General features: G+C 41.3%; 1 protein-coding gene across 1 annotated transcript; it reads right to left on the bottom strand.

Annotated features, from left to right (window-relative positions):
- Positions 1-743: 743 nt before the first annotated feature.
- WDFY1 (WD repeat and FYVE domain containing 1) lies at positions 744-26,616 on the bottom strand. The gene is made up of 12 exons (XM_075099222.1): positions 26,333-26,616; positions 20,291-20,358; positions 18,576-18,649; positions 17,325-17,379; positions 15,840-15,990; positions 13,343-13,455; positions 10,602-10,728; positions 8,876-8,981; positions 6,423-6,524; positions 5,529-5,659; positions 4,415-4,523; positions 744-3,663 (listed from the first exon to the last, which is right to left on the bottom strand). Exons 1-12 carry the CDS (start codon positions 26,467-26,469, stop codon positions 3,604-3,606), a joined length of 1,233 nt encoding a protein of 410 aa, XP_074955323.1. The 5' UTR covers positions 26,470-26,616; the 3' UTR covers positions 744-3,603.
- Between the last annotated feature and the right edge of the window lie 1,075 nt (positions 26,617-27,691).

Genomic DNA, 27,691 nt, shown 5'->3' with positions numbered 1-27,691 from the left:
GTAATTTGCCTTAGGAAAGGTGAGAAATTTAAGCCAATCAAAATGAGCCATGTCTCATTAACAAAAAAAAGAACAAAAGCCCAAACAATACAATATTATACACTACACAGACTACCAGCCACCCTCCAGATTCGTTCTATTGCTCCTGAATACCTCAGGGAGCAGAGAGCTACACCACATGTTAACAGGCCAACCAGGCATTCCAAGTGTTACAAAGCCAGCTAGTGCTGTGTTTGAGCCAATGAAGGCTGTAACTGTGAGGGATAAGGATGCTTCCCAGCTTGCCCCCACCCTTTCCCTGTGAGAAAGTATCATGAGACACAGGTAACATCTCCTGTGGCTGCAGTTTGTGTCCTCTGTGTATGTATCATATCATAGACTCCACTAATCCCATCCAGCATAAAAGTATTTCTCTAATACCTCAAACAAGTCCAAGGGATCTCAGGGAAGGGGTTGATCCTTTGATACTCTATGTAGTAAGAACCTTTTCAGACCTCTGAAGGGGAACCAGATGAACCAGAGAAGAGGTCTATACGAGCTGGCAAGCAGGACACAGGATATAGTTATACATCCCTAGCTGGGACCACGCAGCAGTCGTTTCAGTGCCAATACAACACATCTGACAAGCTCTCCCTCCAACCTAGAATTTGGACATGAGTCATGTACAGGAGGCGCCAGAGCATATAATCGGGGTTGTGTATTCACAGAATGGAAGAAAAGATGGATCATCCAAATCGACTAAGTGAATATCAAGAAATATTTTATTGTACATGTAATCAAAGTTTAAAAAACAGACAAGAAGGACCAAGGGACAGATTTATCTAACATCTCTTAACTATGCAGGGTACAGAAATACAACTAGTAAAGAATTAGCACATATTAGTACCCTTTGCTCCCCTTCCCTGCCCCAGTGAAGGAGGTTATACAAGCGAGATTAGTAATGCTTCAAATCAAGCCTTCTCAGTAATTGCACACTTGAGCTGACATAGCTGAAGTATGTTCAGTTTCATGAGAGAGTATGTGCCTTCAAAATAGTTGTTTATGAACAAAAACACTATCTCTTTAGTGGTTTGTAAGCATTACTCATTCAACACCAAGAGTATACTTAAATGACTAATGATTGAGCAGCCATATTTATCTTGTTATATCTGAACTGACGCTATCTTTATCAATTATAGAAAATAGATTCCTTAGTTTAACAATATGTAGTAAAGAATATATTATCTAGTGGCAAAACTGTAATGTAAAGAAGCAGAGGAAGTATTCACAGAGAAGGGGAGGAGCTGCATGCTGAGCAGGGGGCACGTTGACTAATCAGAACTAAAAAAGCTGAAGCTCACGAGTGTTAGCTGCAAAGGAGTTACACCTTAGTATCACTGGTGTAAGTTTCAGAATATCTGGTTTGAAGAATATGGTATTCATCCCACATCTACATCAATCTCCTAGCTTAACTCAAGACCCTGGATCCTCCTTACCTACCACAGCAGGATCTTAAACAGTTCTAACAAAATAACTCATGTTCTGCCTTACAGGCTGCAAGGAAGAAGTCTTCCATTCTCTTCCGGAGCCAGATAGGAAGAAATCTGAAAGTGAACGCAGAACATTATCAGGGCTTATTCACCCCTTCAACCATTCACTTTACCTGCTAATTTACAAGGGTGAAGGCCTTCAGAGCAGAAAGCTGCTACTTTTTTCCAGTACAAGCCGATTTTCTCTCAATAGCTTAGAAACTAGCCTTCTCAAAAAACATAGGCTATACAGCATGTAGCAAGGGATCAATCAAGTCAGTGTGACAAGTGTTAAATCCCCAACTGAAGGCAAGACAAGTTTTGGGATTCCCACAAAAGAGGGATTTGTTTATTCTTCAGTTACCCAATAAGCCTGGCAAATTGAAAGACTCTTCGCAAAACTTCCAGAGAAGGCCTATGGAAAGGGAGACAAAGCCAAATCCAAAATACCAGTAACTAACATATTCTGGATTCTAATGCCCTTTGGAGACTATCAGCTTTTTGGCTTAAAACGCAAGTGAATCATGACATATTAACGATACCATGATCTTTATCTATTTCAGCCTACAGCATGGTCCAATGCACATTATTAGTGTCAAGTTACACACCTAGGACTTGAAATCACTAACACTCATAGCACCACTTGATTGTTACTGTAAATAAAGACAGTCTAACCCTTAAGCCCTCTGCCAGAAAGAGCCTATTGCCTTTGATAGTTGTGCAACACCACCTATTCTGGGCCAGCTGACCTACCCACATTTTTTGTCCTCAAACATATGCATCTGTTTTCAGAAAAATCTAACCAGTTCCAAGCTTAAACTCTGTGACATACTGCCTTAGCTTTCAAAGTTTCAAAGTTTCAAAATAAGTTCTCCTTACAGTGTTCAAATGTAGGAAATTCACACAACTGACAGACCAATTTATTGACAATATCTCACTAGTTATTTCCTGTACATGCCAACTGCACAGTCATAAAAGCCTCCCAGCTCTTCCTCACACTTCTCATCTTTGAATCAGGAAAGGATCAATATAGATATCTCAGGATTAACAGACCTAGGTGCAGGGGGAAAAAAGCAGCTGTTCTGTACCTCAATAATTATTGCTCTGTATTTAGCTGTTTTAAGCAACACCAAGCCAGTATTTGAATTTAGCCTGCACTTCAGCAGAGTTCCCTACCATTAAGGAAACATCAGCCTTTCCACAGAAAAAAGTCTCTAAAATGTAGATGGCCATTTTTTCTTAGCCATTACGTTTAATGAGGCTGATTTGCTTAGCTTCCCATTCTAACAGCATTATAGAGTTGTCAAAGTACATGGCTCATACCTACGACCTGTCTTTAAAGTAGAGTAGCTGGGCTGCATGTTTTCATAAGAACTACAGAAGTTTATTAGCTATGCTAAAACACTACTGAAAGAGCCTAGAGTTGTTCAAAGACTCACCAGCTATCTAAACAGAACAGTTGTCCCACAAAAGTGATTTCACTAATAACCAGACTTGAAGACAAACACTACAAGAAAGCCACTAAAGGAAATCTTGTGTGATCAAAGGTTCTCTTACTACCTCATCTGAAAGAAGCTACCTGCCACTTTGAAGTATCTCCGCCTTCCATAGGAATAACCAACATACCTTTTGGAGGCAGTTTAGACAGTGACTGCTCAAAAGTATTTCTATAGAACTGCTTTTTGGAAGAGAGAATAAGTTATTTTACTATTTGCACAAATTGAATTTACAACACTCGTTTTACTCTGATAATGTTTCAGCTACAAGGTATCTGTACAAGATACATCAGCAGAGATAGCACATTGTTAACACTACATATGTAAACTGAGAAACAACAGGTCCTTTCATCAAGGTGTCATATTGCAGGTAAGCCATTTTACGTTAGTCCAAGAGGCTGTGAAACCGCACTTCTGCACCACGGAGATTCCTGGTGAGCCCAACAGAAAAGCCATGCTCTACAAAAGGTGACTGTCCATCCTGGAACAGCAGCAGAAGAATCAAGCAACCAGTGTTTGTGGTAATATTCTTAAGAAGGATTCCATTCATTCGGTGCATATTGCTGTACATAAGGTGCATAAACCTGTCAGGTATGAGATCAGCGGGAAGAGAAGCCAGTTGCAAGGCTGCAACCAACTACTGGCGTCATGTCCCAGATCTGGAAGAAAATATTGTGAAGAATTACATAGCATTATTGTATGACCTAAGAGGTATAGAAGCATATGTAAATATGCTTCTATATGTAAGCATATAGAAGAGGCATAGAAGCAAACATAAAGACCTCCCTGGAAAGAAGGTAACAAATTCTGTTAAAACTATACTTGATGAAGACATCATAAAGAGTTGTACAAGCCTTACAAACCAAAACCCAAACTTAGAAGACTCTCTTGAGCCCTAGCAGTTCTCTGTAGGTCTGTTTTCAAAAGTGCTATGCAGTTTGTTATAAACACGCTTACGGTAAAACAGGGACAGACTGGATCAGTCTCAGTTCTGCCATGCATGGCAGATGTACTGCTTAAGCACAGCAAGATTCTACGTCAGTCTGATTTCCATGTCACTGTCACATAACCAGGGCTTTTAGTGGCAATGCTGCAAGAAGCCAGGGAGCTCAGAGTAAAGGAAGCCTGCACGGTTCATCATGTCTGTGTCTTTAAAGCCGCTGGCAGATTGTCCTACTGCTGATGCCTGCTTTGTTTGTCCAGAGGACACCAACAGTAATAAATTCTGACAGCTAGATGCCATGCAGTGGAGTTACAGGTCATTTCCTCATTCAGCTGCAGGAAGAACAGCCTACAACAAATACAATTCTTGCTGGCCGCTTTGTAGCAACAGTTGTCAGAAAGAAAAAAAGTATATACAGACATTAGTCCTCTACCTATAATAAATGCAGGAAAGAGGTACATGAATACCTTCACAATCCGGTCACTCCCACAAGTCACCATTAGCCCTCTGGAGATGTCCATGGACATGTGTGAAATGTTGTGTTTTCCTTCATGAAATGTTGCCAAGGAAGTACGGCTGCACGAGAACGGTTCAAATGAAAGCCAACCATCATACGAAGCTTGATGGCATCATTATAGCAGTTCACAATAAACTTACAAGAAAATTAAGTTGCTGAAGTACTAATAAATCAGGCCTGAGAACTGCAGTGCCATATTAAAGGTGACAGAATTAAATTAGCCAGTCATGCTAAGGGATCACTTGTGTAGTTTACACAGGTGTGACATTTCCTGGCCTTCTGCAGCCTGGCTAATGTAATAATACTACAGCAGAAGTGGGACATGGCATTACTAAATAATTCTACTCTTGGTTATAAAGTCAAGCTCAGCTACATTTTTTTTTGCTGGCTATAGTAAGTCAACTAGGGCACAGCACCTCCCTTTTTCAAAAAAAACCCACCAACCAACCAACCAACCACCTCTAAACACCCCCAAAATTGGCATCTGATTACTTTGGACCTTTAGCATGGCAAGCATCCAAGGAAGTGGCAAGAGAGTGAACAGTGCTGTTCAAGTAAGACAAAAAGGGGGTTCCTTCATTGCTAAGAAGAATTTAATGAGACAGCAAATTGTGTTTAACCCAGTTTTCTTGCACGGGGAAAATAATGTTGCGCTGCGAAGAACATTCCGTAGAAACAGTTTTCAGTAAGTGTACACGAAGTAATGCATACACATCCTGGCAGCTATGATGCATTGTTAGGCACCCATTTAGCTATTTTAAGTGCAAACAATAGCTTTTACCTAAACAGAAGTCTTGAGACAAATATGTTTCAACTCTAGATCTGGGCTCATGGAATAGAAATAAAGCAGATAAAGTTGTAATACCACATCTGAGCCAAATCAGCTTGCAGAGCCAGCTGAGAGATCTCTGCCATTGTAGCGCTTTGAGTGCCCAAGGCGAAAGTGGCCTATTAGCAGAATCAGCTTGGCATGTTTGTGTAGCATTGTGTGTGGCTGCAGAGCAAGCCCAAGTGTTTCTGCACCTCAGCAGTATTACTTTAATTTATTACTCCTTAATACTCACTCTTCATCCTTGATTGACTCAAAACAGGAATCACAGACACGGACCTGGAACTCAAATCCCATGATTGGGTAACTTGACCGTTTGGTACTGCATTTGCCACACACTGCTTGCCCACATTTTCTGCAGTGATGCTTCATGGAGGAAGAAGAAACAAAACAAACATATATTGTGCCACTCAACCACCTTGCCAAGTGTTCACTGAACAACAAAGCTTCTGTTTTGCAACCTGTTAGGAAGTCTTCTGTTACTTCAACCAAGGACTCTGGAGTTCCGAACAGTCATCTTGGCCCTTAACACGTTTACCTCTACATTCTCCCTGTCCATCCTCTTGTCCTTTTGCAAGCTTCTTATGGGAGCAGGGGAAAGAGAGGGTTGAACAAGCAACCAAGGAAACAACAGCTTAAAAAAGCCAGAAACAGATTAATGTCTTGGTGCCTGTCCAATCCCTCCAAAAAGAAAGCTATCTGGAAAGCTTTCACATTCTAGCCCAGTAAGAGCAGGTCTTACTTCCACTTACTCCACTGCTTCACTGAATCAAGTGCCCTACAACATGTGAGGCTGCAGTTTGCTCAGTTATGGGGCATTGTGTGCCACTCTACACAACACTTGAGGATTAGATGTCCACAGCTCCAGTGCATAAAAATATTCAGATAAATCCAGCAGAGCACTCTTATCACAGGGCAAAGCAGGCTGTGCTGAAAGTTTGATGCAACATTTTCCATAGAATTTGGAAATTTCTTAGCACTGCCTAGAAGCTGTGACCTCTCAATAAACCCTCACTTCAAAGCAGCAAGAATACCAACATTCTAAAAGATCTAACAGCTTTAGTGGTTTTCTGTTTGCATTTTGCTTAAGTGCTGAAGTACAGCTAAGCACTCAAACCAGCAATCTCACCTGTCTCAGCCCTAACGTCTTTGTGTCCCACATCTGCTTTATATTCCAGAAGAAAGGTTGTTCGCACTTCTGACAGGAATCACTTTCTAGCCATTGAGGAGCCTACAAAAGAGTGAGAAATGCAAGCAGTTAGAATTATTTTTCCTCACATGACGGCCAAGGAAGTTTGCTTTAAGAACCTAAAGTAAAATTTTACTTGGGAAGATGCCCTATTTCAGCTCTGGCCATTACAACAACAGATTGCCTGGGGTACGGTACCTAGGAAGTTTAGTACAAAAAACCCCAAAGCCATGACTACAGTTATTTTTTGCCTACACACCTCCTATACTTTTTAAGCCCACAGCAGTATGTTATGTTACTGCCTTAAATATAAAAACTAATTCAAAGACTGCTGCTCTGGTTGCCTAGATGACCTTTAAGGGTTAGTGTAATCCAAGCTGTAGAAGCTATAAGGCAGCCATCCCCTCTATAAGTGAGTGGGGGGTGTCCAGAAGTAAATATCTTTTCTGCTTCCCTAGGGCTGCAGTTTGAAATAGTTAAGAACTCATCTGCATTTTCCATCCTGCGCACATCTTCATTAAGCATTCATTCTCCCAGCCACATATTTTTCCTGCTATAAATTGACTAGGCCAAATGAGAATAGTTAGAGCTTTCACACATTTCAACACTCTCAGACTTTCAAGACTCTCAACTGAGCATCCTTGTAAGGGATAGAAAGAGAGCCACAATATTTTTAGTACATAGACCTGAATTAGAACATGTATATTATATACAACTTTATACATCTGATGGGGGAGTCTCATTGAAACCTGATGGGAGGAAAGCTGGAACAAAGCAGCTCTTCTCCACATCTCACTTGCATCCATTGTTGATAGTAATAAAAAAATAGGACTGTCAGTTGCACCAACATCTCACCATGAATATTTATTAATACCACATATCCAGTTCCTACATCTTCAGCCATGATTCCATCCCCTTCCTTCCACCATGCTAGTGGAAAATATTGTAAAGGGTAGTAACAAGTCCAGTGTGGGGGGTAGGGAGGAGAGTAGAGGAAATGAGTCGCCTCTCCATCAAGTGAGATGTTGCATATTGCTTCTTTCAGTTACTTACAATAGCAATTCTCACTTAATAGCATTTTTGTAAAGACAATCCACTTTCTGGCTCCCGCTAACAGAAAACCAGAGTATCTTCCTACTCTTTTCATCTTAATTTCAGGCATTAAGTAGGCATAAGAACCTGCCAACACTACCAACACTATCACCAACATACACAACTGCCCAAAATCAATAGTACAGCTGTTAGTGGAGTCACCATTCCTTCTAATCAAAAAAGTCTGCCTTCTAGTCTTATGTGCATTAGCGCACATTTGAAGATAAGCTATAACATGACTCATAGCTAATGCTTCAGAGGCAATCTGTTCAACATTCTGTAAACATTAAGTTTCTTTGCTTTTGGATTGGGCTTGATTATGTTTTTTTTCAATGAGTTCTGAGACATAATGGCTGCTCTAAGTTAATCATATTTTAATTGCATTAAAACTGTCTACTATTTAGAAGACCCCTTAATTATCGCATGTAGATCCAGATGAGAAATGGCCATATCTAGTTTTCCCAACTGTATTATAAGTCAATTCCTTGCAACTACAAAGTTTCATAATATCACATAAGTTTTGAAAAGAGATCATCATGGTGAAAACCTTAGGAGCACCACATACAGCATTCAGTGTGTTTAAGGTGACAGCTCAACACATGTCAGAAAACAGTTCTTAATCATGACACTTGCATTTAAGGAAAAGCAACAGGACAAGGAAGGCTGAGTCTTAAATACTGCCTTATGGCAGCAACCAAATCTAACTCCTATAATTATGGCTTAACTAAAGACAGTAGTAATATACATCTTTTCAGCTCCTATGATGGAAATGAACTGATCCAGAATGTGCATGGCAAGCACAGTTGCTGTGTACTGAGGTCTTTAAAAAAAAATGTTGTCGGGGCACTGAATCTCTACGTTCTGAACTGCATCTCAAAAACAGCATCTCACTTCTTTACCTGCTTTGACATGAGTTGAGAACTTATTTCAAGACTGTTGAAGCACAGTCCATTGGTTTCTTCACTGCAAAAGCTTGCCTGCTTTAGAGTGTTACAGAAGCAAGGGCTGTAGCCATTCCAGGGAACATGTGGTCTCATTGAGATAAGACTCTAAGCAGTCCCAAACTTGTCCTGCATTTCTGTCCTGGAAATCCATCTACTACAATGCAGTATGGCCAGTCACTAGAACAGAGCAGGTTTAGTAACATCATTCAGCCTTAAAGTTTCAGGAAATATGAGGAAAACAACCTGCAGAACTGACTAAGCAAAGGACATCAGCCTCTGAAAAGGGGCAAGAAAAAAACAAAAAAAAAAAAAACAAAAAAAAAAACCCCACAACTTTGACATAGGACATGATCTTACCTCTTCTCGGCTGATATCCATGTTCCAGACAGCAATTCCCCCATCAGCTGAACAAGATACCAGCTGTCGTGTCAGCTGGATGTAACAGATAGCCTGCACCTTGTCACTGCAAACAAAGTAGACACTATTTACCCATAGGTATTTAAACAAAGCTTAGTTTCCCAGCAAACCCTGATTCAGCCTTGTAAAGCTACTTAGGAAGCCAAAACTGATGTCCAAACACTTCGATAAGTCTACTAAGTAGAGCTAAGAAGATGAGTGAACAGATGCTGTCTCCTAAGCGCTACCCTAGCATCAGGATGTTGTCTATAACAGTGTTCTTACAGGCTTGACCAGAATACCAGAGGTACAGTTCCATGTTAACATCTGCTGGCAGTAAGCCCTGATAGTGAGCTGAGTGTCAACTGGCTCAGAGTGTGCATGCAAATACTCTTCTCTGTTGGCAAGGAGAGACAGTTATCAAAACAGAGACAACTGGAAAAAATGAAGAGAAATATTTGTTTCAAGACACAGCTAGGAAGCAGACGAAGCTTCCGCTTTTGCTAACAAATCACAATGAGTAAGTCTGAGGCTGCAAAGCAAAGCATGCATTCATCAATAAGACAGTTTAATCCTAAATAAAGTCACAGCAAAATAGAAGTCTACCCTAAGAAACTAAACAAAGGATCTCAATGGTATTAGACTGCTTTGCAACATCTAAGTTGAATTCAAAAAGTCATTTTGCTTCACAGAAGAACTTACTTTCCCATTCAGTATGAAGTTTGATGCTAAGTGTGATGTTTGAAGAGAAACTAACAGTGCTATAAGTCTTCACCAGGACACATGATGCAGCAGTAACAGCAGTATAAAGTCCTCCAGTCACTGACTTCAGTTACTTTTTTGTAACCAGTACTCTATTATTAGTTCTTTAGCCATAAAACTAAATCCTCAAGATTTAACAACAGTTCTAGGGCTAAGGCTATCAGTCTTGATCAAAGGTGGATGGAGGCATCTATGGAATTAGACAAGAGGAGAATGCACTATACAAATACATCTTTAAACAAACAAGATCTCTACTACCACTGCATTTCTAAGTAGAATATATCTTCAGTTGTGAGCTGTCTGTCAGACTGAATTAAGGCCCTAGATTTAAAAAACAGCAGCTAGTGTTGTATGTCTGAAAGTAAAGAGTTGATTACAGACAACTAACTACCTAATCCACAGAACAGTGGAGATGGGACACACTTTTCTGAAGTTGAAAGACCACCGCTGTAGTTTAGCCAATCAGTTTATCACCTCACTGACAGAAAGAGACAGAGGACAGGAATATATTGAAGCTTATTTGACACAGGTACACGAACATGCTTATACATTAAGTTTTTAGCCCCACCCTCACAGGCAATTCAGTGAAGTATTTACAACACAGAAGCATGCAACTTTTACATGAAGTCCAAGCAAGACGATATAGAATCCTTACCCACCTCTTTCTATAACCTACTTTTATCTTATGTCCTCATTACCCATGGTTTAGAAGTATCAAACACAAGCAAAAAAAAAAAAAAAAGATTTCTTGGTAATGCTTTCCTAGTACTGACTATCTTTCTTCCCCCTCAAAGTCCTCCAAGTTCTGCAAAAAGCTATTTTCTCCATTATTCACACAGATTCAAATATCTCGCCATGCTATTTAGTCTTCCTGGGACTGTGTTCATTACAGAACATGTAGGAAAAATAAGACACCATTACATACTGATGTCCCTGGAGCAGCAGTGTTCGCCCCTTCCTTCCACCAATATCCCACATGATAATGCTGTGATCAGAGGCACCTGAGAAGAGCAGTCGTTGAACAGGATCCCACCACAGGGAAGTAATACTTCCTAGGAAAGAACATTCTGCAGTTAGTCTAAGGGAGCCACTGCCCAACACAATGATGCTTTTTTGGGTCATTAAACTGAAACCTGAGGTACTCCCTTACTACAGTAACAGATATTGAAAGCATTAAGGCAAAGGACAGCATGCAAAAGCAAGATACAGTCCTGCTAGAGGGGCAAAGAGCATTTGACAACAGAACAAAATATCCCTAAGAATAAAGTCAGATGCAAAGCATAAGCCAGAAAGTTCGAGTTACTAGCTTTCTGCCCCTTGTATTTAGGTAATTGGTTTTAACACTAGGCAGGCTGCTATGTGATCTTTGGAAGATGAAAAGTATTTAAACTTGCCACGCGGAGAGTAGCATCTACAACGCAGTAAGGTGCTTGGTCAGTGGTTGCAGGACAGCAGGCAGTGTTCATAGGTAAACCAACTCCCTTACATAACCACTTACAAGTTTAAAATATTTGGAATAAGAAACTAAGCGACAGTTTCACTGCTGTTAGCAAATTTGGCCACTACGTAATAAGTTACAAAACTAGATTTCAGAAGGCCCAACCTGACTGTGCGCCTCATTAGTCAGACATAGAAATAAATGAGTCATCTGACAGTAGCAGTCTTATACTAAACCCATATGCAGACTAAAGAAGTAATTTTGTGGCTCATGCCGCCAGTAGTTTTGAAATTGCAGGAACATTTTATTCCCTTATAGACATCCTTCCCCTTAAAGCATCCTTACATTGTTCAGCTGTCATCAAAAGCCTTGTTGGTCTGAAAGCAAGATGAATGGTAATTACAGCCCAAATCAGTCCTTTCCAGCTCTCTGGCGCAAGAGATTTTTCTTGCCTTCTTTAGGGCTACACTGTTTTCACACTGACCCACTTGGGAATAGTAGTCTCAGAAAACACTGAGCATCTGCCCCATAAAAGGCAGTTTGAGTAGTATCTCAGCATTACACAGAGTAGGAGAATATGGAGACTTCTGGAAGCTAACTGTTGAAGGACAAGCTCTAAAACCATTTAAACTGCAAAGCAAACACTGTTTGCTTATGAAGTCACAGTAAGGCAAGATCTAGAAAGGAAACAAGATGAAGTCTGGCAAACACAGCTGCACTCAGAGAGACCTAGATGCCATTTAAGCTTAGAGTTACCAGGTCTTGAGAATATTACACAAATACTGTGAAGGAAAAAAGGTTACACATAATCTGTTTTGCTTAAAAAAAAAAAACAAACAAAGGAAGAAAGATGAAGTAGCTACTATTACACCAATTGAAGAATAACCTGTTTCTGCCCCTCAAATTTAATAATCTTTTATACTATAACAGTTCTTGTTTTGTGGATCACAATCCCCTTAGGGAACTTATATACAAGCCAAAGTTGCCTGCTATGCAGACAGCACTGCTGAAGTTTGTGCTTGGAAGCCTACCACAACTCAAAAGATAGAACATGCACTATATGTAGTGCCACGTCAAGACACGCTGCTTTCAGACTAACAATAGTATCTATCAAAGAGTTGCATTTGAACACAGACCAGTGCAGAAGCATACAAAAGTGAAGGAGTCTCTAGGGCCAGGAGAATTATTTTGGTCTTAACTGAAACAATCTGAAATGCTGCTTGAAAGCAGAAGACGCATTTATCATTTGAAAAACTCAACTTGCCTCCCACATTCAAAACCAGCTTTATAATTTTGCAGTCATCTGTAAATCAGGAGTCCACCCAGCTTTAACAAAGTCTACTCTATACTTACAGCTATGAAACAAGGCAGCCTTTTCCAGGGGGTCAGACACTCATGACCCAGCTATTCACCCATACCCAAATGCAAACTAGGCAGCTGATTTGAAAGTTGCCAGTACCACAGGGGAAGAGGCATGTTTTGTTTATTTCTTGTTTATTTCCCTCAGCATATTATTAAATTACATATTCTTCTGTGATTTGTATTCTTGCTTTACTCATTACAGCAGACTGTGGCTCCATATCATGTTACAGACTATTTGGTTCTTCATTTGATGTAAGGACTTTACTTATACTACCCAGGATGAGACATTTGTCTCTGACTAGACAGTTTCAATTCTAAAAGGCTCTCTAGATTTCTTGCATATAGCTTGTTTCAGCTAAACACAGGAAACTGAACCAGTCTCATTAAGACTGATCAGAACACCAAAGTCTGCACTGGAAAGAATTAAGTGGCTTTTTAGAACCTAGACTAAGCTAAAGCTGCTTTAGGTATTATTATAGTACTACAAGGTCTCTGGGGTGGGTTGGGGAAAGTAACACATTCTCATCCTTTCTTTTCAATGTTAAGACTAACGTTTTAAAAGGTGGCCATCTAGTGGACAACTTGTGTTTAATCGAATGCACATATTTACCTTTGTTTTTCACCTATAATAAAAATACCTGACAGTATTTATAAGGCTAAGATTTTCTCTCAGCAAGAATGTGTCTGTTCTGAGAGAAACAGTCATATGTACAGCTTTGAACAGCTTTTTATAACTACTACCCTGCACTGGTTGTTTATCCAATATCTATCCTTAAGAGGTAGACATTAACTGACCATCTCATCCCAATTTACAAAGAGGTGCCATGATTTGGGTCAAGTGGAATTAAGAGGAAGAGTTACTTTACCTTCATGCCCTTTGAGTGTTGTGATAACTGAGCATGTATTCTGTTCAAGCTTCAGGAGAGTGATCTGGCCAGAATAATCACCAACAAATGCATGCCGAGTTTCATGGTCATATCTGAACACCAATCAAGGAGAAGCCTCATTTGCTCTTAAGAACATTTTACAGGACTGAAACAGCACAGCTATCAGCTACAGAGTCTAAACAAATTCGAAAAGAACATTCTAATGTGACAGATAAATATTTACATAACTACTTCTAAAGGGGTTGGAGACCATAATAGTTAAATTTTTTTCATTCCTCTCTTCACCTCACACTCCCTACATGTGCAAGTAAGACAGTATAGAAGGTAAGTGAGAAAAGTTCTAGAATGCCAGTGGAGAAGTCATGAGATAATCCACCTCCTAGTTTAAGACAAGGCAAGTAGATTTAGACCATTTCTAGCAGGTATTTACAGAACACACTCATGATATTCTACAAGAGATGCCAGAACTCCTCAGGCTACTTGTTGCAGTGCAGAGCTACCACTACGAGTACCTCACTGGACACTGGGTAGCATTCAGTCTTACCTAGTACCTGCTACTATAAACTCTTAGTTTTCTAGCATGTTATACTAGTTGATGCCCCCAGGATAGGAAAATTAAGATACAAGGATGTTGACCCTTCACAGCTAGTTTATCTTACAGTGGAAGTATACTTCCAATGTTCAAGCTACCAAGAAGGTGTGGCTATTTCTTTTACCGTTCTCTGCACTTTCAAGATTACTGATACAGGTCCTTGAGCATCTTGCTTGAAGACTGAACTGTATTTCAGAAAGTGTTTTGTCATTTAACACTGACATTAAAAGCCACACCACATCCTAACATGGGATCTATTAACAAGGTGGCATGCTTGGCAAAAGCATTATACATCATAACAGTTTTCTGATATTTGGTTTTTACCACTACGTAACTATTGCCTCCGGAAACTAAAGCACATCAAGCTGTATGGAACTAGATCATTTGCTGCCGTTAGAAGGCTTTTGCTATTCAGGATATAAACAAGAGCTAAAAAACCCCATACAGGCGACAACACATAGCCCAAGGGTTATTTATGTATAAACTCACCTGTCCTCCTGGAGCCACACAAAAACACAGGCAGCAGCTAGCCAAGTAGCTTATTCCATACAACAGGAAAGACTATCTTTAAAAAGTCAGTGTACCAAAAAGCCTACCACCACAACTGAAAAAGCAGCGATTTTGCTATCTGATGATGGTTCTGAAACCTCTTAAGCCTTCAGAATCTTGAGACAAACAATTTGCTTTCAGCAAATGCACTAAGTTCCTGAACATGTGATCCTTTCTTCATCTTCAAAGTTCAGGCTAGCATTATCCCTAGTTCTGTGAGCTAGTCTCCTAACACACACCCACACCCCCAGTATAAAGCCAGTTTTGTGCATTCAGCCAAGGTGAGCTGTACATTAAATGTTTTGTGGAAAACAACCCCCCAACCTCTAAAACAAAGACAGCAAAAAAGAGCAACAGCACAATACAACCTGTCGGATCTTCAGTCAGTGAGGCAGGGTCTGCAGAGATGGGAGACCTCAGAAGACTAGACATGCTGCCAGCTACCAAGCAGTTAGCTTTCCTCCTAGTTTCTTAGTACTATGCAGGTATGTAGCAATTCTAGAGAGGTCTATTTTTTCCAGAGACGTAGTTGATCTCTTTCAGCTTAAGAATCATGCCACTTTTACAACATTCCTGCCAGTAATCCTCATACACCAACCACTACCTCCATTTACTGTCCAGCCACATCTAAACTGCCACCATTAACAAGTGCTAAAAAATCGTTTTAGAATTTGAAGTATTTCACTCATGCTCAAAAGTTTTAATATATGAACTACACTTTAAGCTACTGGGTTTGTAAGTCTTCTACACAGAATAAAGAATGCCCTGAGGTGCTTACAGCTGAATAAACAACCGGAGTTCTTAAGCTACAAATGCAGCAGTTAAAAGCTATTTGAAGGAAAGCAAACTGCATGCAGACAAATTACTACTAGTAATGAATGAAGTTTCAACATACCCCATAGCTTAAAGATAGAAAAGATTAACATGAGCAAAGACAGAAAAATTAAAGCAGTCCAAAGGGTTTTCATGCTGGTTTATGCTCTACAAGGACTCAAATGACACTGGCATCTGTTGAACAAAGTGACTTGCCTCAAAGTATAAAGGCCAGGCTATAGATACAGTTACTAGTCACTTCTACAAGATGCTCCAGAAAAAAGTCTCAAAATTAGGAACTAGTACACACTGCAATTTCTGTAACTCGAGGTCACAAACCCCCTTCTACTGTCTAACAGCAGCTAAGAGAAACGAAGGTATTGAACATCTGATCAGAATAAGGGTTCTCAGACTTGTAAGAGGTTACACTCTAGCTTTTTACATGAAAAGGAGCAAATAAATTGAGCTAAAGGAACAAAGTACTCTCCAGTTTCAGGGTAGCAATAATTTTTCAAAGGATACTGTAGACATGAAGCCCAAGAGGTGAAGTAATGTCTCCCCAGCATACTCCCGCTCCTGGTGCACATCCAGCTGACGCACTTGTCATGACCAGTGCTGATAACCCACTCTGACGTCAGGCAGAAAGTAATAGCAGACACTCGATTCTGATGAGCTGCAGGAACAAAAACATTCTGGCTAGTTTCTCCTAAAAATCAAAATTATGTGTTCTTATGTTCTAATTCAGAGAGACACAGGTTGAAGATGATATCTAAGCAAAGCCCCAGGGAGACGTTTTGACTATATTATACTTGCCTCTAGGCTAAACTAAAAGGTTAGCATTGTTCTGTTTGGTATTTGCCTTCTAAATAGCTTAAGTGATATAAACATGTCAGTCAGCTAATTTAAGCCTTTCTCCCACAAAGAGAGAATCTGAGTTCAGCCCGGATACCCAAGATGCTCTGGCTAAGGAACATGCAAACCCGCAGCTTCCTCTAGTTACGCCAGGACTTCTGGGGAGTAATATAACACATCTGAAGAAAGCAATTAAGGTTTTTAAGTGCCTCTTTTCCTGATCCCAGGGGAGCTATGCTCAGATTCACACTTTTAAGCACCTGAAAGTATATCTAGTTCACAGCACTCAAACTGTGACATCAACCAAATCCCACCCAGCTTTGTTTAGAACGCTGCCACTAAGCAAGTTACATGAGCATTAGAAAGAAGCTCCCCCTGCCCGCCAAGATGTAAGTACTTCCCTTGACTGAGTTGCCAAGTCATCTTCCTTAGGATAAAAGAGGGTTTTGTTGCTTTAAGAACAAGGTCTTTTTCTCCTAAGCAAGCACATTGCTTCTATCACTGTCAGGGAGTCATAAGACAAACTGCACTTTGTTTTGCTACATAATCTGTGATCTTTAAGAGTCTTCTTCAGGCCTTTCACTTTAGTATTCTGATTTTAACCAGCAATGTAGTTTTGTATTTCTTGTAAGGATGTGCAGACAAATGCTGAAATTAGCGTCTCCATAAATATTCCCCATGTACCAGAAAAATAAAATCTTTTTCATCCATATTGCTCTCCTAAGATGACAAGAAGGCAAGGACTCGTCTTCAGCTAGAGGTAACCAAGCCCAGTGATTACAGAAAGAAAGGATAGAAATTGCAAATACCAAAAGGCACCTTTAGAAAGCTGTTAACCTAACATTCATGCAGTATAACGACTCCACTTGAAAGAGTAAAATCTGAACTCACTAGTTCTGGCTCATTACACTCGCAGGCTAATGATGTACTGAACTTAATGATAATGACTGCAACTCAGACTCAGCTGACTGAGGTTTACTCAATAACAGAACTTTATCTTATGGCAGTTACCCCTAACCAAGTGACAACTAGAAGGTCAGTCAGATTTAAAGTGTATTTGGACTTGATTAATCTCTGACGGTGTCCAGTTTCCCAAGCATTTTAGATGCTTCCCCTTCACAGAAATATTAGTGTAGGCAATGGTTAACAGTCTACCTGGATAGGTCTTCACAAAGTTCATCTTATTGAAGTCCTCTGAAATATGAAACTCCTAAAAGCAAAGTGGAACAGTTAGAAAAGATACCACAGTGACATCAGCAATATTGATATCCAAAGAGCAGTAACCTCACAGGCCAAAATCTGCATAGCAGCAATATGTCTCACTGAAAACTAGCAGTTCTTCAGGCTGGAACATAGCACAATGACACGCAATGACACATAATTAAGATTATTAGCAAACTACATTTTCAACAGGGAGCATCCTTTCAGAACGAAGTTTGCTTAAGGGAGATTATAAGAAGAGATAAGATATCACCTGTCCCTAGCAGCAACAAACAAAACGGTATGTTGTAGTATTCAGGATTTTAAGTATCCAAGACTTCGTAATGGACAGATTTAAGTGGGAGTACTCTCTATTCGATCCTTTAAGCTTACTGAAAAGTCTCAGCTTACAATTCCATGTAGTTATCATTAGAATCACTATTCTATGTAGTTCTGTGTAGGCTATTCACAGTAGTTATCAGTAGAATCACTGTTTATGACACTCATGCAATATCTTGGCTCCTTATAGGACAGTTATTATTTTGACCTTATTTTCATAGAGGAAGACGACCATTAAAGCATCTGAGAGTCATGAGATTCCCCTCCTTTGCCAAGAAAAGAGGGGAAGAATACAGACCCACTTTCTGTTCTGCCATATGTATCTTCTCTCCCGGAGAAGGAGAGCAATTACAGCAAGAGTATAGAAAGACAGAGGAAGACTTCCCAGAAAGTAAAGAAACCACCCCTGCCTCTTGTAATTTTAGAGCTAGTGCTGAAATTTCCACATCATAAAAAGACCTGCAGCAAGAAAATCCAGCAACACGTGCATGGCAAGATACAAGCAGATACACACTTCTGGCCAGATGCAGTTTGCAACTCCTGTTAGTGCACTGCAATGGCACTCTGCCCAGCTTAACATACTCAAAGTAATTTCTTGACAAAGTGTAATTGTTTGGGTCCACTGCTGTATTGGCTCAATGACTTTTTGAGGCTAGCTGGCTCACATCTGGCCAGAACCACCTGTGTTTATTTGCAGTCCTCCCACGTACATCTCAGGTGAACTGCCAAGAAGTTCAGCCATTTAGTAATAGCCGCATTCCAACAAGGGGAAAAAACCCAAATTATCAGCTCCCAGCAATACCTGATGCTCACAGACAATCTAAGCAATTCTAATCTACATTCTGAAAAAAAGTCACAGCAACTTACCATGATAGCTCCATTATCCTGGCCTACAAATATTCGTCTGCTGTCATGATGATAGGCCATGGCTGAACATGGTGCTGTCAAAAAATACAAGCACATTACAGTTATTGAAACAGAGGTATTAGGATACACATGACTTTTTAATAAAACCAATTATTTCACTCAGGACAAAAACTGTTTAAGATTAAGTAGCTTGATAGAAATTAGCCTGCATAGATAGCATCCCTTGGTAAAACAGTTAAATTCCCATATATGAAGACGTTGAAAGGTACGCTACTACAGTAACTCAGATATACCTCTGGGAACAATATGCAAATGTGACTTCCTGCCACAAGGTGCAACTCAGTAAGAGGAATTTTGTAGAGGCTGAAAGCCTAGCTAGCAACAGCAGCATGTGCAGCTGGTTGCACTTAGGGACTTGAGCTCGCTAAAATTATTTCAAATGGAGCCAAGTTGTATACAAGAGCAATATTTCATTATTTAGATTTGAGGACTGTATCACTAAAGTGCTAGACAGAAATATGTAATTGCATGTCAACTTCATATGGAATCATGTCTCAACATCTGTAACTTTGAGACTTATGTTGTTGAGATTGCATACAACCTCTTTTAGCAGAAAACCTCTAAAGACCCATTCCCTTTTTAAATTAAGAGCTAAAATAGATGTGAAAAGCAATGACACCAAAATTATAAAGTGTCCTAATAAAAATTTTGCAAAAAAAATTCACTGTAGAACATCCTCATTAAACTTGCAAATTACAAGGACAAGAGAGATACAGTGTTCTAAGCTAATACCTTCTCCTCCAAGACCCTCAGAAAATGTGGCCTTGAAGGTGTGTTTAGAATTTTGAAGCCAGACAGGACAGTCTGAAATATTACAGTGCTCATACTGCATAAGGACAAGTCCATCCCTTGGAACTACCCACAGGCACATCTTATTTTGGATATACCTTTTTAGAGCACAATCTCAATAGTCTATTTAGAAAATTGATAAATGGAGCAACTGTAATTTAGATCAACTGTTACGAAAAAAAAAGTTACAGCTGGCATTTCTAATCTAGATTCTAGGCTACTCAGCCTGCAGCTGAAGAGACACAGAACATCAAGGAGTCCAATTATATGGTCTTCATTTAACATTTATATACAAATTACTTCAGAAATTGTCATTCCAAAGACTATCCTCTGTTTGTATGCTGGGTTTTTTTGTCATTGTATTCCTCCTTTTTATATGTTGTATGTGTCTAGGTAGCAACTCTACATTAAAGAAGTTACAGCAAAGCACCCAGGCTGAGTGATGTTTCAAGGTCAAAAAAGCACACTGACACTCAGGATCTACTCAACACTGAAGCTGCTAGCCGGTATTGCACCTTGGAAAGCAGAGAATATTCTTGTGTCTGAACTTTCAGCTAGTGGTTTGAAAAGCTCACTTATTCAGCAGATGAGTTATTTGCCAGCATTTGAGACATCTACAGCTGCAGATCCCCACAGTGATTTACCTGGTGAAAGATCTCATTCTGACAGAACACTACCTTAGATCTCACCCACTATGCAGCTAGTTTCAAATTAAAGTCTGAGCTAGAGTTGCTGCAAAGTTCCCAAGATTGTTAGGTGAATCCAGCACTTGGAGAAATGGGAAGGACATATTCCCACACATGGCACAGGTACAAAACCCATGCTATGCTTGGCCATCACTTAACCACCTCTAGCACTGTACTTACATGACATGGTGTGATAGATGCTGGGCCAGTATTGTCCACTGTCTCTCTTCAGCCATACTCGTATTGTTCTGTGCCATGGGAAGAGCAGGGAGAAGACAGTTCTAAGTGCATTACCCCTTGCATCTGAACCAGTTCATTACTTATACATCAGCCCCAAACCTCTTAGCTTTTGTGCTACTCAAACATAATAGTTAGAGGAACAACGTAATAGAAATAATAGCACTCCAGTAGTACTCATAACAAGAACAATAGTACTAAGAATAGCCACCTTTGAATTCTGAGTTTTCTTCAAAACTACACACTGAGTTTCAATAAGAACAAAAGGGAAATACTATTTCAGCTTGCCTCAGAAATTGCTATATACTGCATCACTTTTAACTCCTTCTCCTTGCTCTGGCTGATTTAAGTCAAATTCAAGTTACAGGAACTTCCCAGCTTTGCAGAGCAAACCACAGCTTGTTTTATAGCAGATTAAGTGTTTGATGTATTAAAAAAAAGAATTGTAAATCATTCCATTACAGAAGTCTGAACTTATGAATTTTTACAGCTTCTCTGTGCAACTCATCCTTCAGCAAGCCAGATACTGAATATTAGTAACAGAAGCATCTCATCCTCCAGACCAGCACATTACTGACATCTCCATCCCCAAATACTGATGTATGGATCCATAAAGGACACTATATCTAGTTCAGTAGTATTTCCTCTAAGCCATGCCTCTACTCCCTCATGTACAAATGCAAAGGACAAGCAACTGCTCCTCTGGCCTAAATATGAACAGGATTGATTAGCCAGTCAAACAGGAATTGAAAGAAGTTGACGAGGCAACTTGGACAGCATGCTAAGGCTCTTTATAAAATTGGTTTTATTTTGTAACCTTCCAGAATCAGGCCTTGGAAAGGAAGAAAAAATGGTCTTGGGAACATTTAGCATTATATCACTCTCATGACTGTTCAAACCCTGGGGGGAGGGATATAAGAGAATCAGCAAGGAAGTGGAAATTTACTGTCAGTTAAAAACATTCCTACAACTGGCACATTTGAAGGGAATCTACATCAAGAATTTAAGAGCACGCATGTAGACAGTGTTAAGGTTATTTTAAGTCTACTTGAAATTTCCTCTCCAAGCCATTGTTTGCCTTCTTGTTACTGTTTAAATCCAACTTCCTCATTCCTAAATGTAAACCTAAGTGATCTGTAAATGTGTGTACCTGGAAACACTGTCAAGAGACTTCATTGAGATGAGTTGTTCTATTTACTTTTAGCTAAAAGAAGGCCTGGTATTTAGAATTTTTTAGAAAAAAACCTAGGGGATAGATTTGCTAAACATCAGATAGGACTGCCAGTAAGAATTTAACAGAAGGAGCACAGGAGGGGACTGGTATCTTGCGTCAGGACTAGAACTCTTCAGGTTGAAGATATAAAGGTAGCATTCTAATTTTGTAATCCATTTAGGGCTTTTTTTTAACAAGACCATTAAAAAATAAAGCAGAAAACGCCCACCCTTAAGGTACTTTCTTTTCCTAAAACTTGAAATTAATACAGCTGAGTACACACTGCCTCAAAGCAACGATTTTCAGCTTTTCAAACGAGTGACTTTTCTACCAGTTCAGTGGCAAATGCACATTACTCCAGTCCATAAAATACTTCGCATTAGGAGTGTCTCTTAAAAGCTATCACTTCCTCCTTACAATAATCGACACCCTGCCTCACGGTCAGAGAGTGAACACTTCAGAAGAGCAGTTTCTATTCCTTGGTAACATGAGAAAACAAAACAAACAATACTTCCAACTCGTTTTTATGATGCAAATGCCAGCAGCAGCATGGGTTAGCACCTATGCATTAAATGGCTTTTTAATCCACTTTTTAAAGCAGCTCAATCATATTCAAACTGTTCTGAACATGTCAGACGGTAGCTTTCACCTTTACTAATTTCACCCACTTTTGACTAAAACCATGTAAATATTTTTGATATAAAACGACTAGGAGTTATCACAGAGACCCAGATCATGCATTGCTGATTTTCCCAAAGTAGGCTTTGTTTCATCTCAGTATTCTTGTTGATTATACTAAACTAGGAATTAATCTAAAGGAAGCAAAGCTTTGCTTTTTCTAAGCAAATTATTTTCTGGAAGTATAATTTGTGCATTGATCATCAATAACACAGTCCCTCACCAAAGTTGAGAGCCTGACCAAACAGCTGCAAGAGTTATCAAAATTAACTTCTGAAAGCTTCTTATTTTGCTTTAAGTACAATTCAGACTTCACTAGCCTCATACTTGCAAAGATAAGCTGTCAGACAGCTTTATATCTAATTATACAAAGCTCTGACTGAGCAAGATTTGGAGATATTGTTTCACAGTATTCCGAAAATAACCTGTGCCAAAATCCCACTTCTCCTCGATTCTCTCTTCTGTAGACCTGTTGTTGTGGTGCATCTCCTTTTGTTAGGACAAATTAATTCATGAAATACCTGTTCTAACTTAAAGGGCTAGAGAAGTCCTTCCACAGCCTCCTTCTACCATGAAATTGTTTTATTATGAACCACCACATCAACCCTACAGTCTTTAGCACTCTTCTCAAACTTGGTCTTTATTTAATGAAGAGGCCTGTGCTCAGTACCTGAGAAGAGCTGGCTACCACTCACCTTTCCTTCAGCATTCCCTTTTAAAGGCCTAGAAAGACACAGGTTGGTTTGGCAGCAGTCTCAGTAAGGATGTAAAAATGTCAAAACTCATTAAGGAATACCCAGAGATATATACGTACTTTTTAAATTACAGTAGAGTCAGATATCTGAAAGCAGCAGGAAGTAGTAAAACAAGATTAAAAAAGACCCCCAAACTTCTCTAACATTGAGTATTGAACCAGAAGGTGCTTTCCGCTGGAAAGCATGCATATTTATAGAAGAGTACTTCAAACGGGTTTATTTGGCGAGTGTTTTTTTTTTTTTTTAAAGAAATATAAAGAAACACACGCAAAAGCCATCTTTAAGCAACACTGAGTGTGGTCTTACCAGTTTTAAGGATTTTGACTGTTCTCAATTGCTGTTTCTTTTACAGAGTGAGTAAGCACCCAACAGTGCTGGAGAAAAAAATCTGGGGTTTGGGAACAGAGAAAATCCTTCAGCATTCCAACAGCATTTGTGCTCATGCCACATAAGCTGCCCTCTAAAAGCCAAATGCACATACATCAGGGAGAAAGCAGCAATGAAAGATTAGCAGAGAAGTCCAAACTTGTTACAATACAGCACTGCTGCAAGTACTATGCAGCTACACTAGCCCTCTTCCAAGAGCTACATCTTCCTAACACCTTCAAACCACTAACAATTGCCTTCCTAGCTGAAAGCAGTCACTCACCATTGTTTTCCTAGCTAGAGCAGAAGACTGCATTTTTCTGGTAGTCAAAATAAACCAGAAGTATTCAGACTGCTGTTGACTGTGTTCCCAAAACAGCATTAGGAATCTGGCTTAACCACAGTGCAATGCAAGCTCAAGGACAGTTTGCAGTTGATGCTTTTTATCGAATTTCTGCTGGTTAAAACATCAGTTTTGACCAATATTTAGGTTTCATAACTGGAAAAAAACCCTAATGCCGCAATTTAAGCAGCGGTTCCAATGTAATAGCAGCTGCTGATGGTCACAGAACACCAGCATTCAGATATGCTAACGACTCTAGAGATCCTGTTAGCCTGTGGTAAATGTAATACCTTCATCTTGCAATTAGAGTCTTGTGCACTAGCTTATCATCCCTCAGCATCCCCAACTACAGCTGAGAAACACTCATCTTGCCTTAGCTATTTGTCTGCTGAGAACAAGGATAATATGGCTAAGTCCAGAGATTTGATTGTATCACAGATCTGTGCAGCCCACACTGGCCTATCTCAGCTCCAAGAAAACACAAGCCAGCCTCGAGCAGACGGCTAACTCACAGCTGACACCCGAGGTGGCTGCCCAGGCTGAGGGACACGCTACAACAATTCCAAACATTGTCTTGGAGCCAGGGTCAGGCAAGATGCCCACAGGGACACAGAGTTAATCATCCTTTCTAGGTAAGTTCTGAGAAAGCTTCACAGAGAGAAAGTACCCTGCCAAAAAAAAACCAGATTGGGAAAATTAACTACCTAACCCCTGCAGGTATTCTTCCTTCCTTTTTTGGCTTAAAACTTAAAAAAAAAGAGCTAGATTTTTATTGGTATTCACAGTTCTGCTATAGCATCTTTTCTACCCTCAAAAATAGAACCATTACTTATCATTCTAGGAAATATAATTTAAAATAGAACGACAGCTCCTCTAATGAGAGGATAATCTACAATGCTCCTGGAGAATGCTTGTGCACTGATGTTTTCCTCACTCCTTAACTTGTAAACACATTCCTCTGACTTGTTATTATGAAATACTTGACAGCCTTAGCTGTATTAAGATGTAATAAAAAATACTTTGGCTTTACTCTTTTGGTGTACACAGCAGCTCTTTTGCTTCTTGAACTGTGGACTTCGCTTGCTTCTAGCAGCATATTCAGCTATACAGTATTAACGCCTACACCCCATTTTTAGTGAACAAATAGGAGAGCAGTAAGTTTGATAACATGTTAAACTGTAGATGAAGGATATGTGAGTGAGTAGGCTTTGATGTACTGTAGGAGGTATCCCAGATCAGAGGCAATATAGTGCAACAGTTCCTGAAAGTTTAAAGATCTAAGGAAACTCCCATAGTAAGGCAAGCTACACAAATTTATCATGAAGTTCAAACCTATAAAGTTAGCAGGTGCTGTTGCTAGCTGGTCTGTTTGCTCTTTTTGACCTAAAAATAGATGCCAGAAAAACTAGTTTACCACTTCAGGTAATACCATAGCTCTACTGATTTTTCAGCCCTCATACCCTACTGTTTCTCACAAGGTCAGGCTTTTTAGATGAGAATTCATGCAAAAACTAACACAAATTAAGTTTTGAAGTTTTGCATTATAACCGTAGAACTATCCCTCCACCAAGCTACATGTCAAAGAACGTACTTTCGTACTTTAACTTGCTCCTTCCAAACACTGCCGTGGTTTCCGGACAGGCGCTCTTAGGAAGCATTTCCTACCCCTCCTCACTTTCCACATAGCACAGGGGGAATTCTAGCTTTCACCATTACAGTGCAGACCCCTCACCCCTCTGTGCTATTTGCTTCCTCACATCCATTTTTGTTTCATCTGAATAACTGCTTGATGACATTACCAGTTTTTGTGACAGATATTTCACATGGTACCTAAGCCAGCAGAGAGGATCGGGGTTAGACCCTGAAGGCATTTTCCCTTCCAAGCAGAAACCACCGTCCTCAGCAGCTCATCACCACCTCTCCCCTCAGATCTGCCAACTCACTCCCTGGACTCTTTCAGCCAGAACGAAGCAGGTTTGAGACCTTCAGGCTGAGCCATCAGAAGGGGCTTGTTTCGACTGACACAGCTCTCCTGACAGGCAGGGGAAGCAGCTCCAACTCTCCCGACAGGAAGCAGCAATGTACCTACAAGTGAGTAAGCCAGCACAGCTAAAGGCAAACACATTCCCACATTTTTGGTTCTGCTCATAACCACTGCAGAAGTCAGCTGTACTTTTCCATTTACTTCGCAGGGGCTGAAAGTACGCGTGAAGGACAACAGCTTCTTCCATCGGCAGGGAAACGCTGCCAGCGGGGCGCCCCCAGCCCGCTCCCACCCGCGGCCGTGCGGGCTCGGCCCAGCCGGTGCCTCCCTCCCAGGACAGGAACTCGGCTCATGTTATTTTCCTCCCTCCAACTGCAGCTTCGGTTATTTCCTCACGGCTCCAGGCAAGGAGTCACGGCTGCGCGCTCCTGGCAAAGTTAGAGCGTAAAAATCTTCCTTCCCCCCGCAGCTCGCCCCGGCACCGCGCTGCCTCTGCTCGGCCAGCGCCCGCCGCGGGACCGCGCCGCCCGCGCGGCTCCGGGGGCTCCGGGGCCGGGGACTCAGCCCCAGCCCCAGCCCCAGCGGGAGCGAGACCGCCGAGGGAGGGGAGCGGGCCCTGAGGGGCCGCGCCGCGGCCTCCGCGTACCTGTCCTCGCTGGCCGTGATGACCCCGTCCTCCTTGGGGATGAGGAGCGCGGCGCTCACCACGTCCTGGTGCCCCTCGACCTTGCTGAGGAGGACGGGCCGGCTGCTCTGCGGCCGCGAGTGGATCTCGGCCGCCATCTTGCCGCCGGCCCGGCCCGCCACCCGTCAGCTGATGGCGTGGGGGAAGCCCGCCGCCCGCCGTAACGCTGCGTGTAGCGGCACCGCCCCGCCGGGCCGAGCTGCCCCGTGTAGCGGCGCAACGCTGGCCGCGCGCCGTTGTCATCTCTGGTGTAGGGCGGGCCGGTAGCGGGCGTATTCTCTAGAATAGAGGAGCCGCGGGCCGTATCCGGTGGAAGAGCGAGAAAGCACAGTCTGGCTCAGGGCAGGGACTGCCGGCGCCGTGCCTCAGCCTGCTCGGCCTGGAGGTGCCGCCTCCAGGAGGGCTGTGGCTTCCCCGAGGAGAAGGCGGCAGCCTTGGGCTCAAACACTGTTTCCGTGGGGCTCGCTACGCTCTCCTGTACGTACCCCACGGAAGTCAGGAGAAGGGCTGCTGTTAAATACAGTTATTGCCGTTTCCCCGGGGCCCCGAGGAGCCCGCCGCTCACTACCCACGGCTGGCCGGGGGCCCCCTACGGCAGCGAAGCAACGGAGATTCCCCCTGGAGTAATTAAGGGAAGGGTATGAACTGAGGAAGGATGTGTAGTCATGGGAAATATATTAGCTCGTTTCTTTGTGCCTTTTAAACTAGAAGCAGCTGTAAGCCTTTATCCTTTAAGTTCTCAAGCAGCTGGATTGTGCTGGGTATTGTCTTCCTGTCCCATGCATGTGAATATTGTCCGCCTATTTGGTTAATCAGCAGCAGAATTCCTCCCCTCCGTGCGGTTCCTTCGGTAGCTACTGTGGCAGCAGCTCCTGGAGGAGGGCAGCAGACAGCAATTTTCTTTCCCCTGACCTGCCCCAAGAGAGGAATTTTATCTGCCTTACTGGGTTTCCCAGATATTTGCTGGACAGCAAAGGAAACAGACTCAGGAAGAATGGGTTCAGCTTCAAGTTTTTAAAATACTTGTGGCTAAATACACTCTGCTTTGCACTCAGCTTTTCCCTGTTTCCTAAGCTTTCCTCTGTATTTCCGGAGTCCACCTTCCTCCCCCCGAATTCTGCCCACCCCTCACTCATTCAGCTCTGGCCTATGTCACGGTGCTTTTTCTCCAGCGTTCCTCTCTTGGTCCAGTTCCTAAACTCACAACCTGGTTTTTTTCTCTCTATTTCTTAGGCTTCCTCAACCAATTTTTTCCATCACCCTGTTTGTAGCACCATCACAATCAAACCAAGCAGCAAGTCAATTCAGACCTGCACTACC

The sequence above is a fragment of the Phalacrocorax aristotelis genome, chromosome 7 (assembly GCF_949628215.1).
Source record: "Phalacrocorax aristotelis chromosome 7, bGulAri2.1, whole genome shotgun sequence".
NCBI lineage: Eukaryota > Metazoa > Chordata > Aves > Suliformes > Phalacrocoracidae > Phalacrocorax > Phalacrocorax aristotelis.
Note: the sequence above shows the minus strand (reverse complement) of the source record. Positions and strands in the feature narration are given on the sequence as shown.

Excerpts from the sequence above, each read along its gene's own strand:
- WDFY1 (XM_075099222.1), bottom strand. The coding sequence starts at position 26,469 with ATGGCGGCCGAGATCCACTCGCGGCCGCAGAGCAGCCGGCCCGTCCTC. Across the intron at positions 15,991-17,324 it reads CTTTGTGAAGACCTATCCAG|CTCATCAGAATCGAGTGTCT; the intron begins GTAGACTGTTAA and ends TTGTTCCTGCAG. Across the intron at positions 3,664-4,414 it reads GGAGTGACCGGATTGTGAAG|ATCTGGGACATGACGCCAGT; the intron begins GTATTCATGTAC and ends ATTTTCTTCCAG.